This window comes from Acomys minous (assembly GCF_964271855.1).
Source record: "Acomys minous genome assembly, chromosome: 12".
Taxonomy (NCBI): Eukaryota; Metazoa; Chordata; class Mammalia; order Rodentia; family Muridae; genus Acomys; species Acomys minous.
In genome coordinates this window covers 3,532,898-3,555,816 of record NC_140493.1, presented here as the reverse complement: position 1 = coordinate 3,555,816, position 22,919 = coordinate 3,532,898, and the positions used below count along the sequence as shown (strand labels likewise).

General features: G+C 45.0%; 2 protein-coding genes across 5 annotated transcripts in view; one reads left to right on the top strand and one right to left on the bottom strand.

Annotated features, from left to right (window-relative positions):
* The window catches only part of FAM186A (family with sequence similarity 186 member A), a 55,646-nt gene extending 52,828 nt beyond the window's left edge, over positions 1-2,818 (bottom strand). The window contains exon 1 of the mRNA XM_084751452.1: positions 2,489-2,818. Within this exon, the coding sequence (XP_084607578.1) occupies positions 2,489-2,683 (195 nt within the window). The 5' untranslated portion in view covers positions 2,684-2,818. The remainder of the gene's footprint in view (positions 1-2,488) is intronic.
* A 2,610-nt stretch (positions 2,819-5,428) lies between these two features.
* The window catches only part of LARP4 (La ribonucleoprotein 4), a 44,574-nt gene continuing 27,083 nt past the window's right edge, over positions 5,429-22,919 (top strand). Inside the window, exons 1-3 of one of the 4 annotated variants that reach the window (XM_084751466.1) lie at positions 5,429-5,722; positions 20,037-20,175; positions 21,597-21,752. In XM_084751466.1, coding sequence (XP_084607592.1) covers positions 5,711-5,722; positions 20,037-20,175; positions 21,597-21,752 — 307 coding nt within the window. In that variant the 5' untranslated portion in view covers positions 5,429-5,710. Of the gene's footprint in view, positions 5,723-7,394; positions 7,587-20,036; positions 20,176-21,596; positions 21,753-22,919 lie in introns of those variants that run through there. The other 3 variants (XM_084751467.1, XM_084751465.1, XM_084751464.1) reach the window with 3 other exon arrangements.

Genomic DNA, 22,919 nt, shown 5'->3' with positions numbered 1-22,919 from the left:
GTTTGGTTCCCGAGTGCTGGGATTACAGGTGTGCCCCACCACGCCCGGCTTTTTTTTTTTCTCTTACTGGTTTTTTGCCTATATAGTTTGGTTTCCGATTTTGTAGTTTTGTTGGGGGGTGGGGGCTTAGCATGTGAGGTTCTTGGGTTTTTTGGTGTGTAGGTGTGTTTCAAAGAGAGAGAAAACAATCTGAATATATTTTATGAAAGCTTTTTTTTTTTCCAGTTAAAACAGAGGAAGAAAGAAAAAAGGAGTGTGGCCTTGTCAGAGATGGTGTTTCACGAAGGGCAGCCTTTGAAATTTCAAAAGCCCGCACCATCGCCAGTTAGCTAGCTCTCTCCTGACTCCAGTGTTTGTACTGAGATGTAAGCTCTCTGCTATCCTTGCCACTATGAGGTTTTTGGGTTTTTTATTTTGGTTTTCCGAGACAGGGTTTCTCTGTGTAGCCTTGGCTGTCCTGGACTCCCTTTTGTAGACCAGGCTGGCCTCGAACTCACAAAGATCCACCTGCCTCAGCCTCCCACAGTTTGAGGATTACAGGGGTCCATCACTGCACAAAGGAATTTTCTACTCCTAAAAAGCAACAAAGAAAATCTTATGCAAATGTGACTCTAGGTGGGGCAGGCTCCTCATCCTCCAAGCAGGCAGCAGAATTTGGCGGGGTCATCAGCCTGCTTCTGACTTTAGAGTCATGAAGGATACAAGTGGAAAGGGGTTCTGGAATCTCCCTCCATGGCTAAGGAGAGCCACTGAGGCTAGGCATGTGAAAGGGGTGTCCCCGCATGGAGGCCCTGACGCTGTGACGCTGTGAAAGTGAAGCCTGGCTTGCGCTTGAGACCCCAAGAGGTTGGAGATGCCAGAGCCATAAGACACCTGCCAAGGAGAGAGAGCTGCAGACAGGGAGCCGAGCCAGCCCAAGGGGAAGTGTGTTGCGATCAGCAAGGCCGGGAGGGCGGAGCCTCCTGGGAGGGCGGGGCCATCTCAGACCTCTGAGTTCAGACGCGGAGTTACAGGATTTGGAGTTTGCCCTTCTAGGCTTCGGTTTGCTCTGGTGCAGCATTTTTTCCCTCTGCCCCCACTTCTCTTTTAGAATGGCAATGTACATTCTTTGTCAGTGTGTATTGGAAGGGCGCACTTTGCTCTTTTATTTCGATTTTACAGGCGATACAGTGAAGAGAGTGCGTTGAACCCCAGAAGAGACTTTGAACTTTGGACTTTTCAACAGTTTAGACTGTAAAAGACTATGGGGACCTTGCTGGACTGCGTGGCTTTTGTATTATGGTATGACCATAACCCCGTGAGGGCCAAGGGCTGGACCGCGGTGGTTTGAATAATAGCTTGTAGGTTCGTATATTTGAATACTTTCTGTTGGCTTTGAGCTTTCAAAAGCCAAAAAAAAAAAATAAGTAAATAAATAAAAATAAAATTTAAAAAAGCCCATGCCACTCCTAGTTAGTTCTCTCTCTTTGTCCAACTTACAGATCAAGACACAGGCTCTCAGCTGTCTCTGCCACCGTGCCTTTGCTCCGCCGGCACAGACTCTAACCCTCAGAAACTGTGAGCCTCACGTCGAATGCTCTCTTTATAAGTCGCCTCGGATATGGTGGTGTTTTCTCTCACAAGTAGCCGAGACATCCAATAAAGCTGTTAAGAGCAAACACCGGGGTTCTCACCAGTTGTGAGAAACTGAGAATTCTGTGCGGAAAGTCAGAAACTAACCAGTCCAACCGACATTTCCTCTAGAGCCTCACTCCCCAGGGCCAGTGGCTCCATCACTGAGCCCCATCCTCAGCTTTGATATTAAAATCAGATTTATAAATTTACTTGAGGAGGAGTGCAAGTGGCACTACATGTGTGTGGCGGTCAGAGCACAGCTGCAGAACGGATTCTCTCCCCACATGGAGCTTCTGGGGATCCACTTCAGGCGTGGGGCCCAGCAGGCCTAACCAGCTGAGCCATCTTCACACAAGGCACCTTTTAATTTTTTTAGACAAGTCTTGCTAATATTCAGCATTACTTGACCTCAAGTTTGAGCAAAAAATCAAGATCCTCCTGCCTCCGTCTTCCTCCTGAGTGCACTGTCATATCCAGACCGACTGACTCACTTGTTAAATGGTGTGTGACAGCCGGGCATGGTGGTGCAGGCCTTTAATCCCAGCACTCCAGCACTCTAGAGGCAAAGGCAGGTGGATCGCTGTGAGTTCGAGGCCAGCCTGGTCTACAAAGCGAGTCTAGGACAGCCAGGGCTACACAGAGAAACCCTGTCTCGAAAAACAAAAAACCAAACAAAAATGGCGTGTGACTAACCCTGGGATGGACAGGCTTCCTATCTGTCCATAGTCAGTCTGGTAACTGTCATTTGAAGTCAAAGTTACCTAAAATTCAGTCAGCTATCTTAAGTGTGAAGTGTTTCTTTCCAAACAAAAAACCTTACCTGGTTGTACAAGGTTCTGAAAAGCTGTAGTATGTAAGTCCATTGGCTGCTTACCTCTCTGGCTCGAAGGAGCTTCGCTTTCTCAATCTTAGTGATGACCGCTTGCACAGAGAGCGGCACTTCAAGTTTCGAGCTCGCTGAGGTGTCATACCTGTCTTCGTCCGGTTTTCTCTTGGTGATGGCAGTTTCCTTTAGGTCGATTTCTGAATTGGATTCACTGTTGATATCATTTTGCCTTTTGGCAAACATTTTGAAAGTTTGGGTGATTTAAAAAAAAATTTTTTTTTTTCACTTCTATTTTTCACAGAATATAGGCAAATGATAGTAAACGTCCATTAGAAAGCCGCAAGCCTAGTCTTGAGGTTGTGGCTAGCCCTCCTTGGACCAACTAGAAGCCTTCTAATGTTCACGTCTTGATGATGCTATTAATAGGCCCATTGTGACGCCGTCACCGACTTGGAAGGTTCAGGAATGTCCCCCTGTGTGTGTAAAGAACCAGGCATTCCATGTGCTGTGACGTGGAGGGGGGAGGGGAGTGGAGGACTGCCAGCGGGGACGCCAAAGGGAAAAGAAGGCACAGGCCTGCAGGGAGGAACCTACATTCTAGCTGTTAGAACCCGAGACCCAGTGTCCCCCATGGAACCGTTGCCTCCTCTCTCTTCCTGGGCTCTGCTGAAGCAGTTTAAGTCTCTAACCACAAGCTCCTCATGTGGCCCATATCGTTTCTAGCTTTTGATAACTTAGAAGGTATTTGGAAGAGCATCACAGTTTCCCTTACTATTGTTTTTTTCTTTTTTCTTCTCCCTCTCCCCCCACCAACAGCCTGACAGAAGTTTGGGGGTTTCATAGCTGACTCACAGAGTCAAAGGGCACATTAAAGGCTGCTCTGTACCCGACAAGAGGTGTGTGTGCCCCTTTGGGCAGCTCTGACCGCAGGGGAGACTCTGGATTACAGGTGTGCTTGAGCATGCTTAGCCAGATGGCGTTAAATAAAGGAAAAAGCGCTAGGAATAAAGTTGCGTCCCTTTTTGTTCTTCCTCTGTCCTGTGTCAGAGGTAACAGCCATCCACCGTGTGCTGGGCGCCCCTCGGCCACAATCTATCTTTACGTAGCTCTGCTGTGCCTTTATGTGTTCCTAAACTTTACGGTACCGTTCGATACGTTCTGTATTTTTAAAGAATGGTGAACGTATAGTCTAAGCTCTGTACAAAAACTTCCTATGCTGAGCCCTTGAGAGGAACGTTGTAAAATTAGTCTTCTGTTGAGTCCTTGCGAGATTTGCATAGGACAGAGTTTAGGTGTCTTAGCTCACAGGGGAGAGAAGCCTGCGCCGTGAGGAGGGTGAGGAGGCTGTGTTTCTCTTTCCCTCCTTCCCTTCCGTGCTGAACACCGGGCCTCACGCAGGCTGCACAAGCTCTCCACCGCTGAACTACAGACCCCGCTCCACTCCCCTTTACCCTTATTTTTAGACAGCTTTTGGTAAATTACCCAGATTGGGCTTGATTTAACTCTATAACTCAGGCTGGTCTTGAGTTTAAAAAAAAAAAAATTATCTATCTATCTATCTATCTCTATATATATATCTTTCTTTTCTTCTTCTTTTTTTTTTTTTGGTTTTTTGAGACAGGGTCTCTCTGTGTAGCCTTGGCTGCTCTGGACTCACTTTATAGACCAGGCTGGCCTCGAACTCACAGCGATCCGCCTACCTCTACCTCCCGAGTGCTGGGATTAAAGGCGTGCGCCACCTTGCCCGGCCCTCTTTTTTTTAAGCTAAAGTGCCCAGACCCCAGGCAGCTAGGATGAGGTGTGCCGTACTGGGCCCAGCAGTTGTTTTTTCAAGATAATAAACTCGTAGGGATCAAGTTGTCATTGACAGCTAGGCATGGTCCCTCCTGCCTGAAATTCCAGTACTTGTGTGCTGAGGCAAGAGGATTGCTGAGAGTTCAGGTTCAGCCTGGACACTACAGAAGGAGACCATATCTTAAAAAATAAAAATGAAAACAAAGCAAAAATCAAAATAAACCAAAAAAAATAAAAAAAAAAAAAAGAAAGAAAGAAAGAAAAAGAAAAAAGCCCTCCCTTCTCTGCTTCTGCATACCTCCCTAAACAGTCTGCACCGTGCCTCTGCCACTGACGCGCAGCTGGCCTGAGCGAGCTCCAGTCGGCAAACTTCTCAGGACCAGACTCTGTTCTTCTTGTTTAGGATGGTCTCCATTTAGAACAACAGGCTGAGTGGAGCCCCCCACCCACACCCCGCCTCGCTCTTTCTCTTTTTTTTTTTTTCTTCCAAGACAGGGTTTCTCTGTGTAGCCTTGGCTGTACTAGACTCACTTTGAAGACCAGGCTGGCCTCGAACCGCCAGAGACCCGCCTTCTCTGCCTTCAGAGGCAGGAGATTACAGGCGTGCGCTACCACGCCCGGCTTGACATATCTCATTATGCATAGTTGCTAACGTCCAGAACACTTTCTGTGACTGTTAAGCCAACCACACCACTCCCCCTGTTGTCACTATTTCCTCTCTTTTCTTAATTTTTTTTAAAGATTTATTTCTTATGAAAAATCAGATCACAATATAGATGGTTGTGAGCCACCATGCGGTTGCTGGGAATTGAACTCAGGACCTCCGGAAGAGCAGTTAGTGCTCTTAACCTCTGAGCCATCTCTCCAGCCCCTTCTTAATTTTTTGGTTTTTGTTTTGGTTTTTCAAGACAAGGTTTCTCTATGCAGCCCTGGCTGTTCTGGACTCACTTTGTAGACCAGGTTGGCCTCGAACTCACAGTGATCCACCTGTCTCTGCCTCCCGAGTGCTGGGATTAAAGGCGTGGGTCACCTCGCCCAGCTCTCCTGTCGTTTCTTATAAATCAAAATTCTGATTTACTTACTCAGAAGGTTCAGACCTTCCCACTGTGCTGTTGTCAAATTATGAAAGCCTTAAAACCCTTTTTATTTTGCACAAAGGAAAGCAGAACTTTTCTGGGAGCACACAGCCTCACCTACTGAACTAATGCAGCACCATCTCTCACTCTTGTGTCTTTCTCGTGCAGCATGGCACTCACGAGCAGCTGCATGTGAAGCCTTTTCAAGGCGAGTTTGAGAGTCCCTTCCTCCTGGCAAGCAGTCAGCCAGGTACAACAGTGCTGCTGCAGTTATCCTAGGCCAAGGAGACCACAAGGCGCTAAGGAAAGACATGAAGAAGAGGGCTGTGAGGGAGTCGTGAGGAGAGCCGGACGGAGAGGGGGCAATTTGATTGACAAAACAGGAAAGACATCCTGAGCCATGGCTTTGGAGGTAAGCGGTAACGGTTCTATCCCAGTGGGAAGGGAGTCTAGTAATGGCGGAGATAAAGGCACTGGGAGTTGCCTGGTGAGCAGATTACTGATGGCCTACAATGTAAGGTCAGCAACTTAATAGTGTGTGAAGTTTGGTATCCATGTGAGAAATGAGGAGCTTCCGGTGAGGCGAGGCAAAGGAGGCCAGCCTGGTCTACGAAGCGAGCCCAGGACAGCCAAGGCTAACACCAGAGACCCTGTCTGGGTGGGGGTGGGGTGTATCACTTTTTTGTTTGTTTTCTGGAATTTGCTCTGTAGTCCTGGTTGGCTCTGAGCTCTCAGAGTTCACCTGCCTCTTCAATTCTGAGATTAAAGGCAAGTGCCACCACAGCCTGGCTTTAAAGGTGCTTTCTGTTGGGTTTGGTTTGGTTTTTCAGACAGGATTTCTCTTGCAGTCCTGGCTGTCCTGGACTCACAGAGATCAGCCTGCCTCTGCCTCCCTGAGTGCTGGGATTAAAGGTGTGTCCCATAATGGTGTTTTTAAAAAAATAATTGAAGCCAGGCAAGGGTGGCAATGCCTTTAACCCCAGCACTCAGGAGGCAGAGGCAAGGGCATCTGTGGGTTCGAGGCCAGCCTGGTCTACAGAGGGAATTCCAGGACGGCCAAGGCTACACAGAGAAACCCTGTCTCAAAAAGCCAGAAAAGAAATTGATTTTGTAAAATATTAATTAGGCTCCTTTCACCCCCCCCCCTTTCACTGTGTAGGGTGACACTACATCTGGCAAACAATTATTCAAAAATGAATGTAGCTGGGTGTGGTGGTGGTGCACGCCTTTAATCTCAGCACTGGGGAGGCAAAGACAGGCCAGTCTCTCTGTGTTCGAGGCCAGCCTGGTCAACAAGTCTACATACAGAGTCCTTGTCTACACCGAGTGTTCCAGGACAGCCCAGACTACACAGAGAAACCCTGAATCGAAAAACCAAAAATAAATATACTCTTCGTAACAATAAAAGCGTTTGAAACTAGAGTAAATTAGACTGATAAACTCTAGTAAGAACAGCTAATTAAAAAATCTTTATGGCGTTTTATTTGAATATGAAATCACCAATAAAGATGTAGACTTAATTATTAGTACTACACCAGCGTCATTATGTTAATGAAGACCTGCTTCCAAGGGGGCCTTGGGGCCAAGTCCTATTAAAGTTTTGTCTAAAGGAATCCGGTTGTCACAGCGCTCCTTCAACAAAAATGGGCAGCAGCGTGACAACTTATTCACAGGGTCTTGTTCCGATTAGCTCATGCAAAACGCTTGGTGCATGCAGGGCCGGGGACGCAGTGTGCAATTAATACAGCGCAGCCGCCCTGGCCGCGGCGGCCGCTCCCGCTCCCCTGCCCTCGTGAGCCTTTCCCGGGAGCCAGCACGTTTTCAGCAGGGGCGGGCGACGAGTCGACGTCGCGCCCCACCGCCTTTTATAGGGACCTGGGCCAGCAGGAGTGCGGCGGTCACCGTGTCGGTAAAAGGTAAAAAGCTGCGTCGGGGCGAGCGTCTCCCACAACCCAGAGCGCAGCCCCGTGCGGGCTCCGCGGCGCCGGAGAGGGAGGAGCCAAAGCGCGGCACGCAGCCGGCGGGGCGGGCTCCCTTACCCCGGAAGCAGTTTCCCCTCCGTAGCCGGAAACAGTTGCTGCTTCCAGGGAGGCGGGCCCGGGCGGGTCAGGGCGCAGCGGCTGACGGCGGGGGAGGAGCCGGGTCCACTGCCGGGTGGAGGGGCAAGGCGAGTGTCCTTATCCTACCGACCGGGGCCCGGGCCTGCGAGCCAGTTGGAGTCGCGGCAGCGTGGACGATCGGGCCGAGCGGAGGCAGACATGTTGCTCTTCGTTGAGGTGAGCGGCTCAGGCCGTCCCGGTCCGGCGCCGAGGGGCGCTGAGGTGTCGGGGGCGCGGGCCGGTCCCACCGCCATGTGACTTTCCAGGCCGTACACGCCGCGGGACCCGCCGAGAGGCTGACACAGCACCCGGGCCGTGCAGGCCCGCAGCCCCGCCGTGCGCTCCGCGGGGAGGCTGTGTGGGGGAGGGCGGGGAGGTGGGGGGCGCCGAGGCCCGGGGCGGCGGCGGGGAAGGGAAGGTGGCGGCGCCGGGCTGAGGTGGCGTGAGGAGCCGAGGGCAGAGCTCGGTGTCCCATATGGAGGAGGCGAGCGGGGCGAGCGGGCGGGCGGGCGGGCGGGGGCGGAGTCTGCGGGGAGAGGGCGACCAGGTGGGCGCGCTCGGGGTGAGGGAGGCCTCGCGGGGCCGTGTGGGACGGGGCGAGCAACATGTGGGGCCGGCGGGAGGAGCGGGATTTTTGTTCGGTTAAGCCGGCGGGGGGGGACGGGACGCGGCTTTGCTAGAGCATAGGAAGCTCCCCCCCACCTTCCCCTCCCCGCCCCCCCCACCTTGCCCCCCCCACCTTGCCCCCCCCCCCCCACGGACCCCCTCAAGCTTTTCTGAAATTTTTGTTCGGTCCCCGGTCGCCAGCTCTGGAACGTTCTGTGGGTGAAAGCGAGTTCGTGTGAGCGGCGGAGCCCTGTAGGGGTCGGGAGCCTTGAAAGGCACCGCTCTGACCTTTGTAGAAGTTACTCGGGCTGCGGCTGCGTGGTGCGGGCTCGTTCCGCGAACCCGTGAAGAGCCCTTTGCGGGGGACATGGCAAAGGAGGGGAAACTCGGGGAAAGCCGGGTTGTTTGTTTGTTCGTGTGGTTTTTTGCGGTGCCGTTGTTTCGGTGGAAATATTGTTGTTTCATTGGATCGTCCTGTTTGAGATTCCAAAAGAGTAGTGATTGCCTCCCGTAAGCAAATAACGAAGCTTAATTTCTCTCATTTCTGCCCCGTTGTGCTCAGCGAGCATCAGCTGACTGGCTGGCAAATGCTTTGAGTAGCTTCCAGATCATATTGTTCTTACATTGTGAAAACGTCAATCCAGCAAAGCTGCAACTTTGCAACTTGGCATTTGTTAACTGCGCCCATAAAAAGGATCTTTTCACGAGGGAAGGAATCACAGGTTGGAGAATGGACTGGGAAGCTGGGGCCAACTTATGGCGGGGAGGGTGTTCTGAGGTGGCGCTGCTGGCGGAAAGTAAAGAAGCGGGTTTTTTTTTTTACTTTTTACTTCGTGTATGTTCGTTGTACTTAGCACTATGTTCCATAAGGACATTTCCACACAGACATGTGTTCTGTGTTTTAAACAAATTCCTCCTTATATCCCTATAGGGAAACTCTCATTTTCATCCTCTACTGTTCTTTTACCCTTCCTTGGTGTTTATATTGATAAGTTTGGGGTTCTTAAATTAGGCACTTAAATAGCGTATGCCCAAGTTTAGAAATATCTGTTCATTTGGATATTTGAAGCGGACCACTAAAAGTTTTGAAACCAATGGACTCATCTTTCTGTTAATTTAAAAAAATTTTAAATTACCTTATTTTTCTTTAACAGAATAAGTAATCAGGCTTTATTGTAGGTAGGGCTAGGGCGTTTGTTTCTTTGGAATTACTGGGCTGTGCAAATATTGGAGGGTTTGTTTGTTTGTTTGTTTATTTGGTTTTCGAGTTAGGTTTCCAACATAGCCCAGGCTGTTCTGGAACTCGCTCTGTAGACCACCAGGCTGTCCTGGAAATCAGAGCTCTGCTTGCCTCTCTCTGCCTTGGAGGTGCTGGTATTAAAGGTGTGTGCCACCAGCTAATATTGAAGGTTTTAAGAGGAGAGACATGGAGTGACAGAGCAGACTACATAAAAGATTATTAAGTCAGTTTGATGTGAATACAATTTCCAAAATGAGTTTGAAATTGATTGGCTTTAATTAAAAAGTGAAATTTACTGGTATGTTCATTATTTAGTGTTTTTGCTAGGCCCTCTTCTGTTTCCAAAACAAAATTACAATGTTTTTACAGTGGAGGGAAGAAGTTGAGAGGTTAATGAACTCAATAAAGTAAAGGCAAAGAATTTAGATCAAAGTCACCCTAATGTTCAGCCAGGCATATTTCCGGAATTTAGACGTGTCTCTGCCTCCCAAAGTGCTGGGATTGAAGGTATGTGTACACCTCTTACACCATGCTCAGCTAATGAATATTGAGGCTGAATTATTACTCTGTTTCTCACTAAACTACTATGTACATTTAGTTGATATCCCCATTAGTCTTTTTTTTTTACTCAGTTTATCTTTTTTCATACGTAGTTTGTTGAAAAGTAGTGTCTTAAAATATATTGAAACCAGAGCGAGTTCCAGGACAGCTAAGGCTACACAAAGAAATCCTGTCTCGAATTCATCCCCTCCAAATAAATAAATATATATTAAAACTAATCAGTGTGAGGCAGTGGTGGTGCACTCCTTTAATCCCAGCGCTAGGGATGAGTTTGAGGCCAGCCTGGTCTACAGAGTGAGCTCCAGGACAGCCAAGGCTACACAGAGAAACCCTGTCTCAAAAAGCAAAAACCTTATTTGTCTACTATATAACAATTTTAAGATATTTTGGTATTGTTGTTCAATATAATTGGCTTATTATGTGATTTTATATATTTCAGAAATTAAAATGATTTGCGTGCGTGCGTGTGTGCTGCCACTCTACAGAGTCATTTCTCCCCTTTCACCTTTCTGTGGGTTCTGGGGATAAAAAAAGATCAGAGATCTGCCTGCCTCTGCCTCCCAAGTGCTGGGATTTAAAGTGTGCGTGACTGCCAGGCCTGGTGCAGCACTAGGGAGGCAGAGGCAGGTGGATCTCTGTGAGTTGGAGGACAGCCAGGGCTACACAGAGAACCCTGTCTCAAATAAATAAAAATATGTGCACCACTAGTGCTCAGCTAGTGAGCATAGAGGCTGAGATGGGACTTTTTGGGAGGGAGGAGAGTAAGTAAGCATGTAAATAAAAGTAAAATGAGAAAAACACCTGAGAATGGGAGGGGTTACAAAGCTTCTCTCCTACCACAGTGTGGGCTCCAGGCTTCAAAGACGGTTAGGCTTAGCAGCTAGTTATTTACCTACTAAGCCATTTTGCTGGCATTCACATTGTAATGTAGTGGTACTACATCCACCTCCAGAACTCTTCATCTAATTTTGTGAACTTGAAACTGAAGAGACTGCTCGTTGGCTGCTACCCTTCCATCCACCCAGGTTCAGTTCCTACTACCCCAGCTCCAGAGAATCTAGTGCCCTCTGCTGGCCTCTGAGGGCACAGAGGTATATAAATAAATAAAAGTAAATCGTGAAAGAAAGAAATTCTGAACACATTAAACAGTAATTCCTCATTTTCCTTTTTGCCTCATATTTTACAAAATTTGAAACATACAAGCCTTTTCTATCCCAGGTTTAATGCCTTTTTAGATAGTAGCATATAGAGGTGATTAGCACTGTGTGCTGTGAGAGTGTATGCTTTAATCTCATGGGTGGAGCTCTGTGACTGGGACCAGCATGCTCTACATAGTGAGTTCCAGGACAGCCAGGCCTATATAGAGAGACCCTGTCTCAACAAATAAAGTTAAAGAAGGTGTGGAATGCCTTTATCGTATTATACCTTTTGTCCCAAATACAGTACTCAGTTTTTTGGGTTTGTTTGTTTTAGTTTTACTTAGAGTTGCTAGATATCATTGAAAATCAATGCGTGCGTGCGAATGTGTAGGCTTGTTGTTTTTACCCCACTCCCCATGTACTCATTTGTATAAATTATATGTGTGCATATGTGCATGCTGTGGAAGCCAAGCTGGATGTTGAGTGTCTTCCTCAATTGATTTTTACCCTTTGTTTCTCTGTGTTTCCTTGGCTGTCCTGGACTTGCTTTGTAGACCAGGCTGGCTTCAAACTCAGATGCGCCTGCCTCTGCCTCCCTAGTGTTGGGATTAAGGTGTGTGCCACCTTGCCTGGTCCAGTTTTTTGTTTTTTGTGTAGGTGTTGGCCATAGGTCTCAAGTCTTCATGCTTGCTTGGACAAGCACTCCACTGACTACTGTCTGCCTAGCCCCAAAGTTGTTTTTTGTTGTTGTTGTTGTTGTTTTTGTTTTTTTGTTTTGAGACAAGGTCTCTCTGTGTTAGCCTTGGCTGTCCTGGAGTCACTTTGTAGACCAGGCTGGCCTCGAACTCACAACGATCCACCTGCCTCTGCCTCCCGAATGCTGGGATTACAGGCATGCGCCACCACGCCTGGCTTCCAAAGTTTTTTTTTTGGGGGGGGGGTTTCGAGACAGGGTCTCTCTGTGTAGCCTTGGCTGTCCTGGACTCGCCACCATGCCCGGCTCAAAGTTAATTTTTTAAAAAAGAATAATGTGGAGGAAGAAAGTGCCTGAGCAAATTGTGAATATATTTAGTCTTAATTTTTTGTAGTATGGGCCATTGTACCTGAGCCTTTACATGTTATGTTGAGCGGGTGTTCAGGCACTAAGCAGCCCAACCTCTTTATTGTGAGAGGTTTGCCAAGAAACATTATACATAAATATGGCTATGGCTTAGGGACAGATGATTGTTGTTTGTTTGTTTGTTTTGTATTTCAAGACAGGGTTTCTCTGTGTAGCCTTGGCTGTCCTGGACTCTCTTAGTAGACTAGGCAGGCCTCGAACTCACGGTGATCCGCTTGCCTCTGCCTCCTGAGTACTGGGATTAAAAGTGTGCATCACCATGCCTGGCAAACAGATGGATTTTGAATATTTATTAGAAACATACAAAATGTAAAAATTTTAATGTAAATACTGCTATATAGAGTGGCCCCAAGTTGGAATGAGATGGCTAGGCTGGTAAATGCCTTGGCTGCTCTTCTCAAGGATCTGGGTTGATTCTCAGCACTTAGATGATGCAGCCAGCTGTAGCTCTAGTCGTGCAAGTCACCGGCCCCCGGGCCCCTTCCATCTGGCCTCTGGGTACCACATGCCCGGTGCACAGATATGCATGGAGGCAAAGCACCCGTATGAACAAAATAGATTAAGTGAAATTTTCAAGGAAAGATACAAAAGAATCCCTTGGTCCTTCAGATTATAGTTTGCAAAAAGCAAGTTACTGAGAACCCTGATACTAGTCATTTTAGATTTGTCTGGGCTGTCTGCTGCCTCCATATTTCTCTCCAGTTAATGAAAGTAAACATTTTGGTAAACATTTGGTAAACATTTCAAGTCTGTAATTTTTGCTTTCTGCCTTGGAGCTTAAGGCAGGATTTTGCTGTAGTTGCAAATAGAGTCTGTTGCAGAGAGGTATGGGGCTGAGGATGTTGAGAGACTCCAGGTATTTATGGTATAAAAAAGGATTTCCTTCTTTAGCTATCCTTAATGGAAAATGACTCTTTGACTCTGACATTTATTTCCTTGTGGTTTGTGATTTCCTTAACTTTTGTTTTCTAGAAAACTTGATATGAAGTGCTGTACACTGCTACTTTTTACAAAGACTTGGGAATTAATTGCCTCATGTCACTGCAGGTGGTAATCTCAACCTCAACAAAACTTCAACCTCAGATTCTTATTTGTAATTTTTTCCTATCTTTCTGACATGGTTATACTTATGGTGTTTCTATAATAAACATATGTAAGAGTTAAAAGGATACAAATGAAATAAAATTCAGCTAGCAAGCTTAGGGGCACCTGCCTTTAATTCTAGCACCCAGGAGGAACAGGCAAGTGGATCAGTGAGGTGAGGCCCAGCTCTGAGGCCCTGGATTCAGTCTCTTTTACCACAAAAAGAGGTAGTGTGTGATCACGATGGTGGTCCTGGTTACTTGAGAATAGGAGGATTGCCTGAGCCTAGACAGATGAGAGCAGCCTGAGCAACATAACGGGGCTCTCTCCAAACAAAACAGTGAAAACTGGACTCTTGACCAGACAGATTAACTGTGCTTAGACTTGGTTACTTTCTAGTTCTGTGCCTTTGGGCAAGTTATTTAGCATTTCTTTCTGTTTCCTTTTCTTTAAAGTGAGGACTATCCTAATGGTGTGTCATACCTATGGTAAAGTTACTAAGAAGAATGACAAGATACAACATACAACATTATAAGCACTATGTGAGCGCCTGCTACCTCTGTGCTTATTTGAAGGTTACAAAAAGTTTGCTAGCTTAACATTATATGCCAGAAATTAAAAGGGGGGGGCTTTACTGGCAGGAGAGACTGCTCAGCAGATAAGAGCACTGGTTGCTCTTTCCGAGGACCTGGGTTCAATTCCCACACACAGGTTTGATCAGACCAAGATAACTCAAGTTCCAGAAGATCAAATACTCTGCCCTCTGTGGGTACTGCACATGTGTGGTACACAGACTCACATGCAGACAAAACACTCACACATAAATACACATACTCATTCATGATCCTTGTGGAGCTTCTGTGCCCACAAGAGTATTCATATGCTCTACAAGGTGTTAAGACTACGATACTCCACACACAAGGTCACGGCCACTGTGGTGGAGTTCACAGACAGACCAATTCCAGAATTTAAGTTATAATAAGTATTTTGTGGTACAGGCTAAATACTATTATAACAATCACCTTGAGTATTACTCCTTAACTGAAATCAATCAGTGCCTTTCCCTGGGATAGAAGTGATCACCAATCTGAGTTGACCCTGGATCTTACCTGGTACCTCTTTTCTTAGCCACTTGAGGGAAAATCGGAAGTCAGAGGTCATTTTCTTGGAGAGGAGATTTATCATATTCCTATGCAGTGAATAACTTGGGTAACATCAGTTTATTGGTTTAAGAGTGTAGACTTGGGCTGGAGAAATGGCTCAGTGGTTAAGGGCACCACCTGCTCTTCCAGAGGTCCTGAGTTCAGTTCCCAGCAACCACATGGTGACTCACAACCATCTATAATGTTATCTGATGCCCGATGCCCTCTTCTGCAGATAAAGCACTCCTATGCAATAAATACAATAAATAAATCTTAAAAAAAAAAAAAAAAAGAAAGAGTGCAGACTTTCCAGACTGTCTACCCAGGTCCAAATACTGGCACTTTCTCACTGGCTGTAACAGCCCTGCACCTGGGCATTATTGGGGAGGTAGGTAGTCTACTGTGAGGTGGAGCAGTGCCCTGTTTATCTGCAAAATGTTGATGGCCACATTTAACAAGAGGTTATTATAAAGAGTTGAGTGTCTCTTCAGTATTAGTAATGATTCTTGGAATGGACGAAGAAGTTCTACCCTTTTTTGAGGCAAAGTTTGATCGAGTAGCCCTAGCTGGTATTGAACTTACTGTGTAGACTAGGCTGGCCTTGTACGCAGAGAGTACTCCGAGCACACAAGAGGCAGAGGCAGGTGGATCTCTCTTAGTTCCAGGACAGCCAGGGCTGTATAGCACCCCTCCCCAAAAAGAATTCTTTTTCTTTTTAAAAAAGATTTATTTATTTATTTATTGTGCATACAGCATTTTGATTGCATGTATGCTTGCAAGCCAGAAGAGGGCACCAGATCTCATCATAGATGGTTGTGAGCCACCGTGTGGTTGCTGGGAATTGAACTCAGGACCTTTAGAAAAACAGACAGTGCTCTTAGCCTCTGAGCCATCTCTCCAGCCCTAAAAAAAAGAATTCTTTGGTAGGACTCTCTAGTTATATTTGATAAAATGGCATGTGGTTATTGTTTTTAGTTTTTCTTTTCTTCTATTGAAGTCATTCAGTCAGGTTTTCGGTTTTTATTTTTTAGATTTATTTTATGTGTGTGACTGTTTTGCCTGCCTGTTTGTGTGGACCATGTGCATGCCTGCTTTTCTTGGAGAGCAGAGGAAGTTAAGCTGTCCCCTGGATTTGCAGTTACAGGTGCTTGTGAGCTACTATGTAGACGCCAGAGACAGAACAAGGGGTCTCCACAAAAATAAAAAGTGATCTTAAATGTCAAGACATATCTGTAGCCCCTATCTTTTGGGGTAGGGAGGGACAGTGTCTCTTTAGATTAGGCTGGCCCTTGGGCTCCTAAGGACAACTGAACTGATACTTTTGCCATATGCTGGGATATCAGTTGTATATCCTGTGTCTGGCTTTTAAAAAAATTTTTCCCCCTGTAAGTACTTAAAGCTTAATGGCCCTGTTGATCTTCAGCCTACGAACTGAACCTATCTGGTACAGGAAAAATGTGACATTCCCTGTTGCCGGGAGTGGTAGTGGGAGGGAGAGACCCTTGAGACAAAACAAAAAAACTTGAACAGGGATATTCTATCTATCATGGGGCAAATAAATGTAAACAATTATTTATATGATTGATTTCTTTTAAAATTTGTATTTATTTATCTACTAATTTGTTTTGAGATAGGGTTTCAGTGCATAACCCTGGCTATCCTTGGTACTCACTCTGTAGACTTGGCTATCCTCAAATTTAGAGGTCGGCTTGCCTCTGTCTCCCAAGTGCTGGGATTAAAGGTATATGCCACCACCACCTGGCTGATTTCTTTCTTCCTTTCTTAATTTGTTGTTGTTACTGTTGGGTTTTTCTTGTTTTTGTTTGTTTGTTTTTTGAGATGGGTTTCTCTGTGTAGCCCTGGCTGTCCTGGAATTCTCTCTGTAGACCAGATTGGCCTTGAACTCACAGAGATGACCCGTCTCTGCCTCCCTAAATTTTGGGATTAAAGGCGTGCACCACCAACCCCCAGCTTCTCTCTTTCTTTCTTTTTCTTTTCTTTTTTAAAAAATATTTATTTATTTATTGTTGCTGGAATGTACATCTGTGTAAAGTTGTCAGATTCCCTAGAACTGGAATTCGAGACAGTTGTGAGCTGCCATGTAGGTGCTGGGAACTGAACCCAGGTCCTCTGGATGGACACCTAGTGTTCTTATCCCCTGAGCCATCTCTTCAGCACCCTCCCCCCTTAAAGGTCTTTAATATGCCTTGGGAGTCCTGTTTCTGATAATTATATTTATTATCATATTTATGGTAACGTTCCCTGTTACCTTTTTAACCTTAAAAGTAATATCTCTAGAAGATAATTCAGGGCTGGAGATATGGCTCAGCAGTTAAAAGCACTGTCTGTTAATCCAGATGGCCCTGAGTTCAATTCCCAGTAACCACACGGAGGCTCACAAACAGCTATAATGTGATCTGATGCCCTCTTTTAGTGTACATGAAGATAGTGCGCTCATATAAATAAAATAAATAAACAAATCTTTTTTTAAAAAAAGAAGATAATTCAAAAATTAGATGTCTTCCTTTCTTCTTCAGTGAGTATTTTGCATAAAAATGAAACAAAGATTGGGACTACTCTTGGATTCTCTAGGAGTGACATACATTGCCCCAAAATAGTGGTGATGGGGAGGAGTGAGAGGGTAGTTCATCCTGTGTTAGGGATAGTTTGGTTATTTTGTGTAGTGACTATGCTGACACATCAGGTTATATGTTGGCAATAATTGGCAACAGTTTCAGTATCCATTCTGACAGGTTAGTTTGTTAATACCTATATTATATAACTGCAGCCTCAGTGGCTTACTTCTGTGGACTTTTTGTTGATCTTTTAGTTTCTGAGACAGGATCTTTCTTTTTCTGTAGACCAGACTCAAGGTATAGTCAGGGCTGCTCTTATGGCCTCATCAAGCTTCAGCCCACCCCACCATTTGTGTTTGTTTGTTTGTTTGTTTTTCTTTTGTTTTTCCCAGACAGGGTCTTTGTGTAGCTCTGGCTGTCCTAGACTTACTTTGTAGACTACGCTGGCCTCAAACTCACAGTGATCTGCCTACCTCTGCCTCCCAAGAGCTGGGATTAAAGGTGTGCACCACCACATTTTTTGGTTGTTTTTTGTTTTTGAGACAGGGTCTTTACTGTGTAGCCCAGGCTGGCCTCCAACTCCTAGTCTTCTATCTCAGTATACTGAGTTCTAGAAGTATGTACAGGCATTACAGGAGTGAACACATAGTAGGGCAGCATAGGAACTGTTTTATTTCTTCACCATTTTGGCTTTTAAAAACAGAATCTAGTTTTGGCTGGCCTGGAATTCCCTCTGTTGTACCTACTGGCCATAAGCTCAGGGTGGTCCCTCCTGCCCCAGCCCCTTGAGTGCTAGAGTTACAGGCCCAGCCATCACGCCTGCCTGCCTGCAGAGCACAGACACTGTAAGCTGCTACTACCATCATCTGACAAAATTGATTTCTAAAGCATTAGACCTTTTTTTTTTTTCTTTTTGAGACAGGGTTTCTCTTTGTTAGCTATGGCTATCCTGGACTGAGTTTGTAGACCAGGCTGTCCTCGAATGCCTGCCTCTGCCTCCTGAGTGCTGGGATTAAAGGTGTGTGCTACCGTGCCTGGCTTTAGACCTTTTTTTTGGGGGGGGGGGGAGGTCTAATTTATTGGGTATTTGTTAGCATTGTCTAACTTTATAAATTCATTATATATTTTTGGTTGAAAAGTAATCTTGCCAAATATTAAAAAAAAGATGTGTGGGGCTGGAGAGATGACTCAGTGGTTAAGAGTGCCGCCTGCTCTTACAAAGGTCCTGAGTTCGATTCCCATCAACCACATGGTGGTACACAACCATCTGTAATGTGATCTGATGCCCTCTTCTGGCCTACAGGTATACATGCAGGCAAAACATTGTATATATAACAAACAAACAAATAAATAAATAAATCTTTTAAAAAAATGTGTGTTAATGGTGAGTATGTATAAGGTTTTTTCATTCTTTATATGCATTTTAAAATATCACATTATATACCATACATAAAATCAGTCTAATTTTGCTTGTCAACTTTACCATGAAAGGTAGCCTTAAGTATGGGAAAATATAGAAAATCATCAAAAATTGAATAAAAAATGCTATTGCCTAGGAGTAACCAACCAGTAATACTATTTGTTTTGGTCTCTACAATCTTTCTTTCTTTCTTTCTTTCTTTTTTTTTGTTTGTTTCTTTGTTTGATTTTTGTTTTTCGAGACAAGGTTTCTCTGTGTAGGCCAGGCTGGTCTTGAACGCACAGAGATCCACCTGCTTCTACCATCTACAGGCTTTCCTGTACATGTGCGTTGTTCTCATACAGCTGAAGGATTTTTTTTTCCTTTTCGTTTTGTTTTGTTTTGTTTTTTTGAGACAGGGTTTTGCTGTGTAGCCCTGGCTGTCCTAGACTGGTTTTGTAGACCAGGCTGGCCTTGAACTCACAGAGATCTGCCTGCCTCTGCCTCCCAAGTGCTGGGACTATAGGCGGGGCCCACTCCTCCTGACTATAATATCGTGTCATTGAAGATCACTCAAAGGAACTCAAGTAAAAGATCTGGTTCATTAGAAGAGTGCAAGAAAAATTCATGAAGTAATATAAGAAAGACAGCCAAGGCCTAGAAACATACACAGAAATTAATTTAAAAAAAATTAAGGAAAAGGCTAGAAGACAATGCAGTAGAGTCAGCATTTGCTTCTAAGCCTGACTACCTGAGTGTGACCCCCAAGGACGCACATATGCTTGAGAGAGAGCCAGCTCTTCCTCCATATTATCCTCTGATCTCACATAGAGTACATAAATACATAAATATAATTTTAAAATTGGAAGGGGGTGGGAGAGGACCTGGGTTTTGTTCCCAGCACCCACATAAGGCAGCACACAACCTCCACTGGCTCCAATTCCAGGGAATCCAGTGCCCTCTGGCCTTCCTGGGAACCCATCTTTACACCCACACAGACGTGATGTGCATAAACTCATGCAGCCTCACTAATAAAAATAATAAATCATAAGTAATAATAAAAAGCACCAAACAGATCACTGTTTTTGACTTAATTTGTTATAAATAACTAAAAGCATTGCTTTAGATACATGAATAATTTAAATAAAATTTATATTTTCAGGTAAGATGGAATGAGATAGTATTTATTTTTAAATTTTTTGTTATTTTCAGATAGTAGCCCAGCAAGACCTCAAACTTGTTATATAGTTCATGTCAGTGTTGAACTTCTGACCTCTTGCCTCTAGCTACCAAGTGTGGGGTTATAGGCATGTGCCTCCACCTGCTAAGACAGTGTTTTAAGAAAGTCTGGGTGTGGTAGTACACACTTTAAAGCCCAGAGTCAGGAGGTACAGGCAGTCAGCCAGCCTGTGCTACAAGAAAAGTGTTTTGTAGAGGTACATTTTTTATTACATAGGTTGCCGTTTTTATATTGAAATCTGAAATACTTATTTCAGATCAACTACTTTTAAGATTTTTCTATCTTCAAGTAGATATACTATTGGCTTGATACGGAGATTCACACTTGCAACCCTGATACTTAGGACATAGACAGAGTGACTTGCGCTGCAGACCACCTTGAACTACATACATTAGAGACCCCTGGGGGGGGGAGGCAGGGCTAATAGTTAGGTGCTGTTTATCTGTTAGGTTTTTGTTTTTCAGTTGTAAGTAATAGAAAAGCCCTTTGGTCTAAACTTACACAGATCTTTGATTGTTTAGCAGGTGACATCTAAGGGCACTGGCTTAAATCCTAATGCCAAAGTATGGCAAGAAATTCCTTCTGGAAATCCGGATGGCACTCCTGTGACTGAAAGTTCTTGGCATGAAACCGCAGCCACATCTGGGTCTCACCCTGACAGTAAGTCTTAACTATGGTTGAGTTACATTTTGGCTTAATGTATCATCAGATCAACTCAGAGAACTTTGAGAGATGGCCTTTGGTTATTTGATGTGTTGGTTAACATTTTGTTCCTGAGCAAAATACATAAGAAAAGGCAACTTTTTGTTTGTTTGTTTGCTTGCTTGCTTGTTTTTCCAGACAGAGTTTCTCAGTGTAGCCTTGGCGGTCTTGCACTCATTTTGTAGACCAGGCTAGAAGAAAACTCAACTTGACTCTTGAGGTTTCAGTTTATAGTAACCTGGTCACTTTGGGCCTTTCTGGAGGCAGGATATCATGACTGGGAGTCTTCCTGGTGGGACAGAGTTGTTTATGTCGTGGGGCCAGGAAACCAAAGAATCTGAGAGACCTGCCTCTACAAAGCTCCTCCCTTCAATTAGGTTCCTCCTCTTTTTTTTTTTTTTTTTTAAAGATTTACTTATTATGTATACAATTTTCTGCCTGCATGTACTCCAGAAGAGGGAACTAGATCACATTATAGATGGCTGTGAGCCACCATGTGGTTGCTGAGAGTTGAACTCAGAGCCTTTCGAAGAACAGCCAGTGCCCTTAACATCTGAGCCATCCATCTCTTCAGCTCCTAGGGTTTTGAGCTTCTGGGCAGATTGATACATGAGTGGAGTTGGTTACCATTTTACTAGTCACAAGTATCAGAGTTTACCTTTAACATTGCTGCGCGGAGCCAAGCTTTTATCTGAGCACTTGGGAGGGCTTTTCAGATCCAGACAAAGATTTAATGAAGTGTATTTGTGAATGTTTAGCATATAGTTTGTATGATTGTTTTTCATACCTTACATGAGCAGTCAGTAATTTGAAGTAGTATGTCTGTTCCTGGGTCCGCATCTAGCCCATGGATAGCATGTTAATTTCTTTCTTTTTTTCTTTTTTCTTTTTTTCTCCCTCGAGACAGAGTTTCTCTTTGTAGCCTTGGCTGTCCTGGCTAGTCTCGAACTCACAGCGACCCACCCGCCTCTGCCTCCCAAGTGCTAGGATTAAAGGCGTGCACCACCGTACCTGGCCTTTTATAATTTCTTACAAGATTCGTTGGGCCTGTTATCATGGCCTGTATTAACTCACTGGCCTTGGGCAGCTAACCTCATGAACTTATTCCCTTCATCTGCAGAGTAGAAATAATGAAAAGTAATAACCAATCACAGCATGTTTTCAGGAAAGTAAGCAAAGAATTATACAGCAGTTGGATACATAGAATGATGACTTATCCATAGTGTTTAAAACTCCTTGTCTCCCTTCAGAAATGATTCTTACCTTAGCCATAGGCTATTTTCCCCAGCTTTGTTCTTTGAAATCTTTGACATGACTCAGTTACTGAAGGCGGATTTAAATAAATCCTGTTTACTGTTAATACCCTTTCTTGACAACAGGTAATACAGAACTTTCAGAAGATATGTGTAAGGAATATGAAGTGATGTACTCTCCGTCTTGTGCAACCACAAGAAACACTACAGACATTGAAGAGTCAGCTGATGGGATGATCTTAGGCCCCGAAGATCTGAGCGACCAGCTATACGACGCTTCTGGTAACCTTTGCTGCTTTACTGCTAGAATGAGGATTTAGTGTCCTAGATCCCCACCATTTCCATGAACCTGACATTGATCAATTTGTTTTCATTTTTGAAGAAGAAGCTTATGTCAAACAGCTATTAGGTAATTATTAAAAGTGTTACTGGCTAGTTAGTACCCAAACATATTTGTAGTTGAGAAAGAATCTTTGCAAAGTCCTGTTGTGTGAAATTAAAGATATCAGGAGAAAACCAGGCTTGGTAGTGCAGAGGCAGAGGCAGTTGGGTCTCTGCGAGTCCAGGACATCCAGGGCTATTAAACAGAGAAATCCTGTCTTGAAAAACTAAAAAAGACACCAGGGGAAAATAGTTAAAAGATCCAAATCGCGGAAGTTCTAAGTTTCTCGGTTGATTAGTTGTTGGATTGAAAGTATAACTGTGTGATAGAGCCCTTACCTAGCAGGCTTGAGCTTCTAGATTTAATCTCCAGTACCTTAAAAAACCAGACCCGGGGCCCGGAGAGGTGGCTCAGCAGCTAAGAGCACCGTTTGCTCTTCCAGAGGTCTTGAGTTCAATTCCCAGGAACCACATGGTGGCTCACAACCATCTATTATGAGATCTGGTTCCCTCTTCTGGAGTGCAGGTGACGTGCAGGCAGAGCACTGTATATATAATAAATAAATAAATCTTAAAAAAAAAAACAACAACAACCCAATTCGGGAGGTTGAAGCAGCAGCTCAACAAGAACTTCCAGTGCTTTTGTGGAGGACATGGGTTCTGCTCCCAGCACTCAACACCAACCTGTTCACTGCCTTCTGCATCTGTGGGCACTGCATGGACACAAACTCAGTAGCAACACACACACACACACACACACACACACACACACACACACACACACACACACACACACACGCTTGGGAGGCCAAGGCAGGAAGGCACAAGTTCAAAGCTGTCATGGTCAACAGTGAAATAGTGTTGCAACTAAACATACATTGACAACGATGACTAAATCTCCCTGACAGAACAGTTAAGCCAGGCATCGATGGCGCACACCTGTAATCCCAGCACTCTGGAGACAGAGGCTGGTGGATCTGTGTGAATTCGAGGACAGCCTGTTCTACTAAGAGAGTGCCAGGGCAGCCAGGGCTACACAGAGAAACTGTGCCTTGGAAACAAAAAATA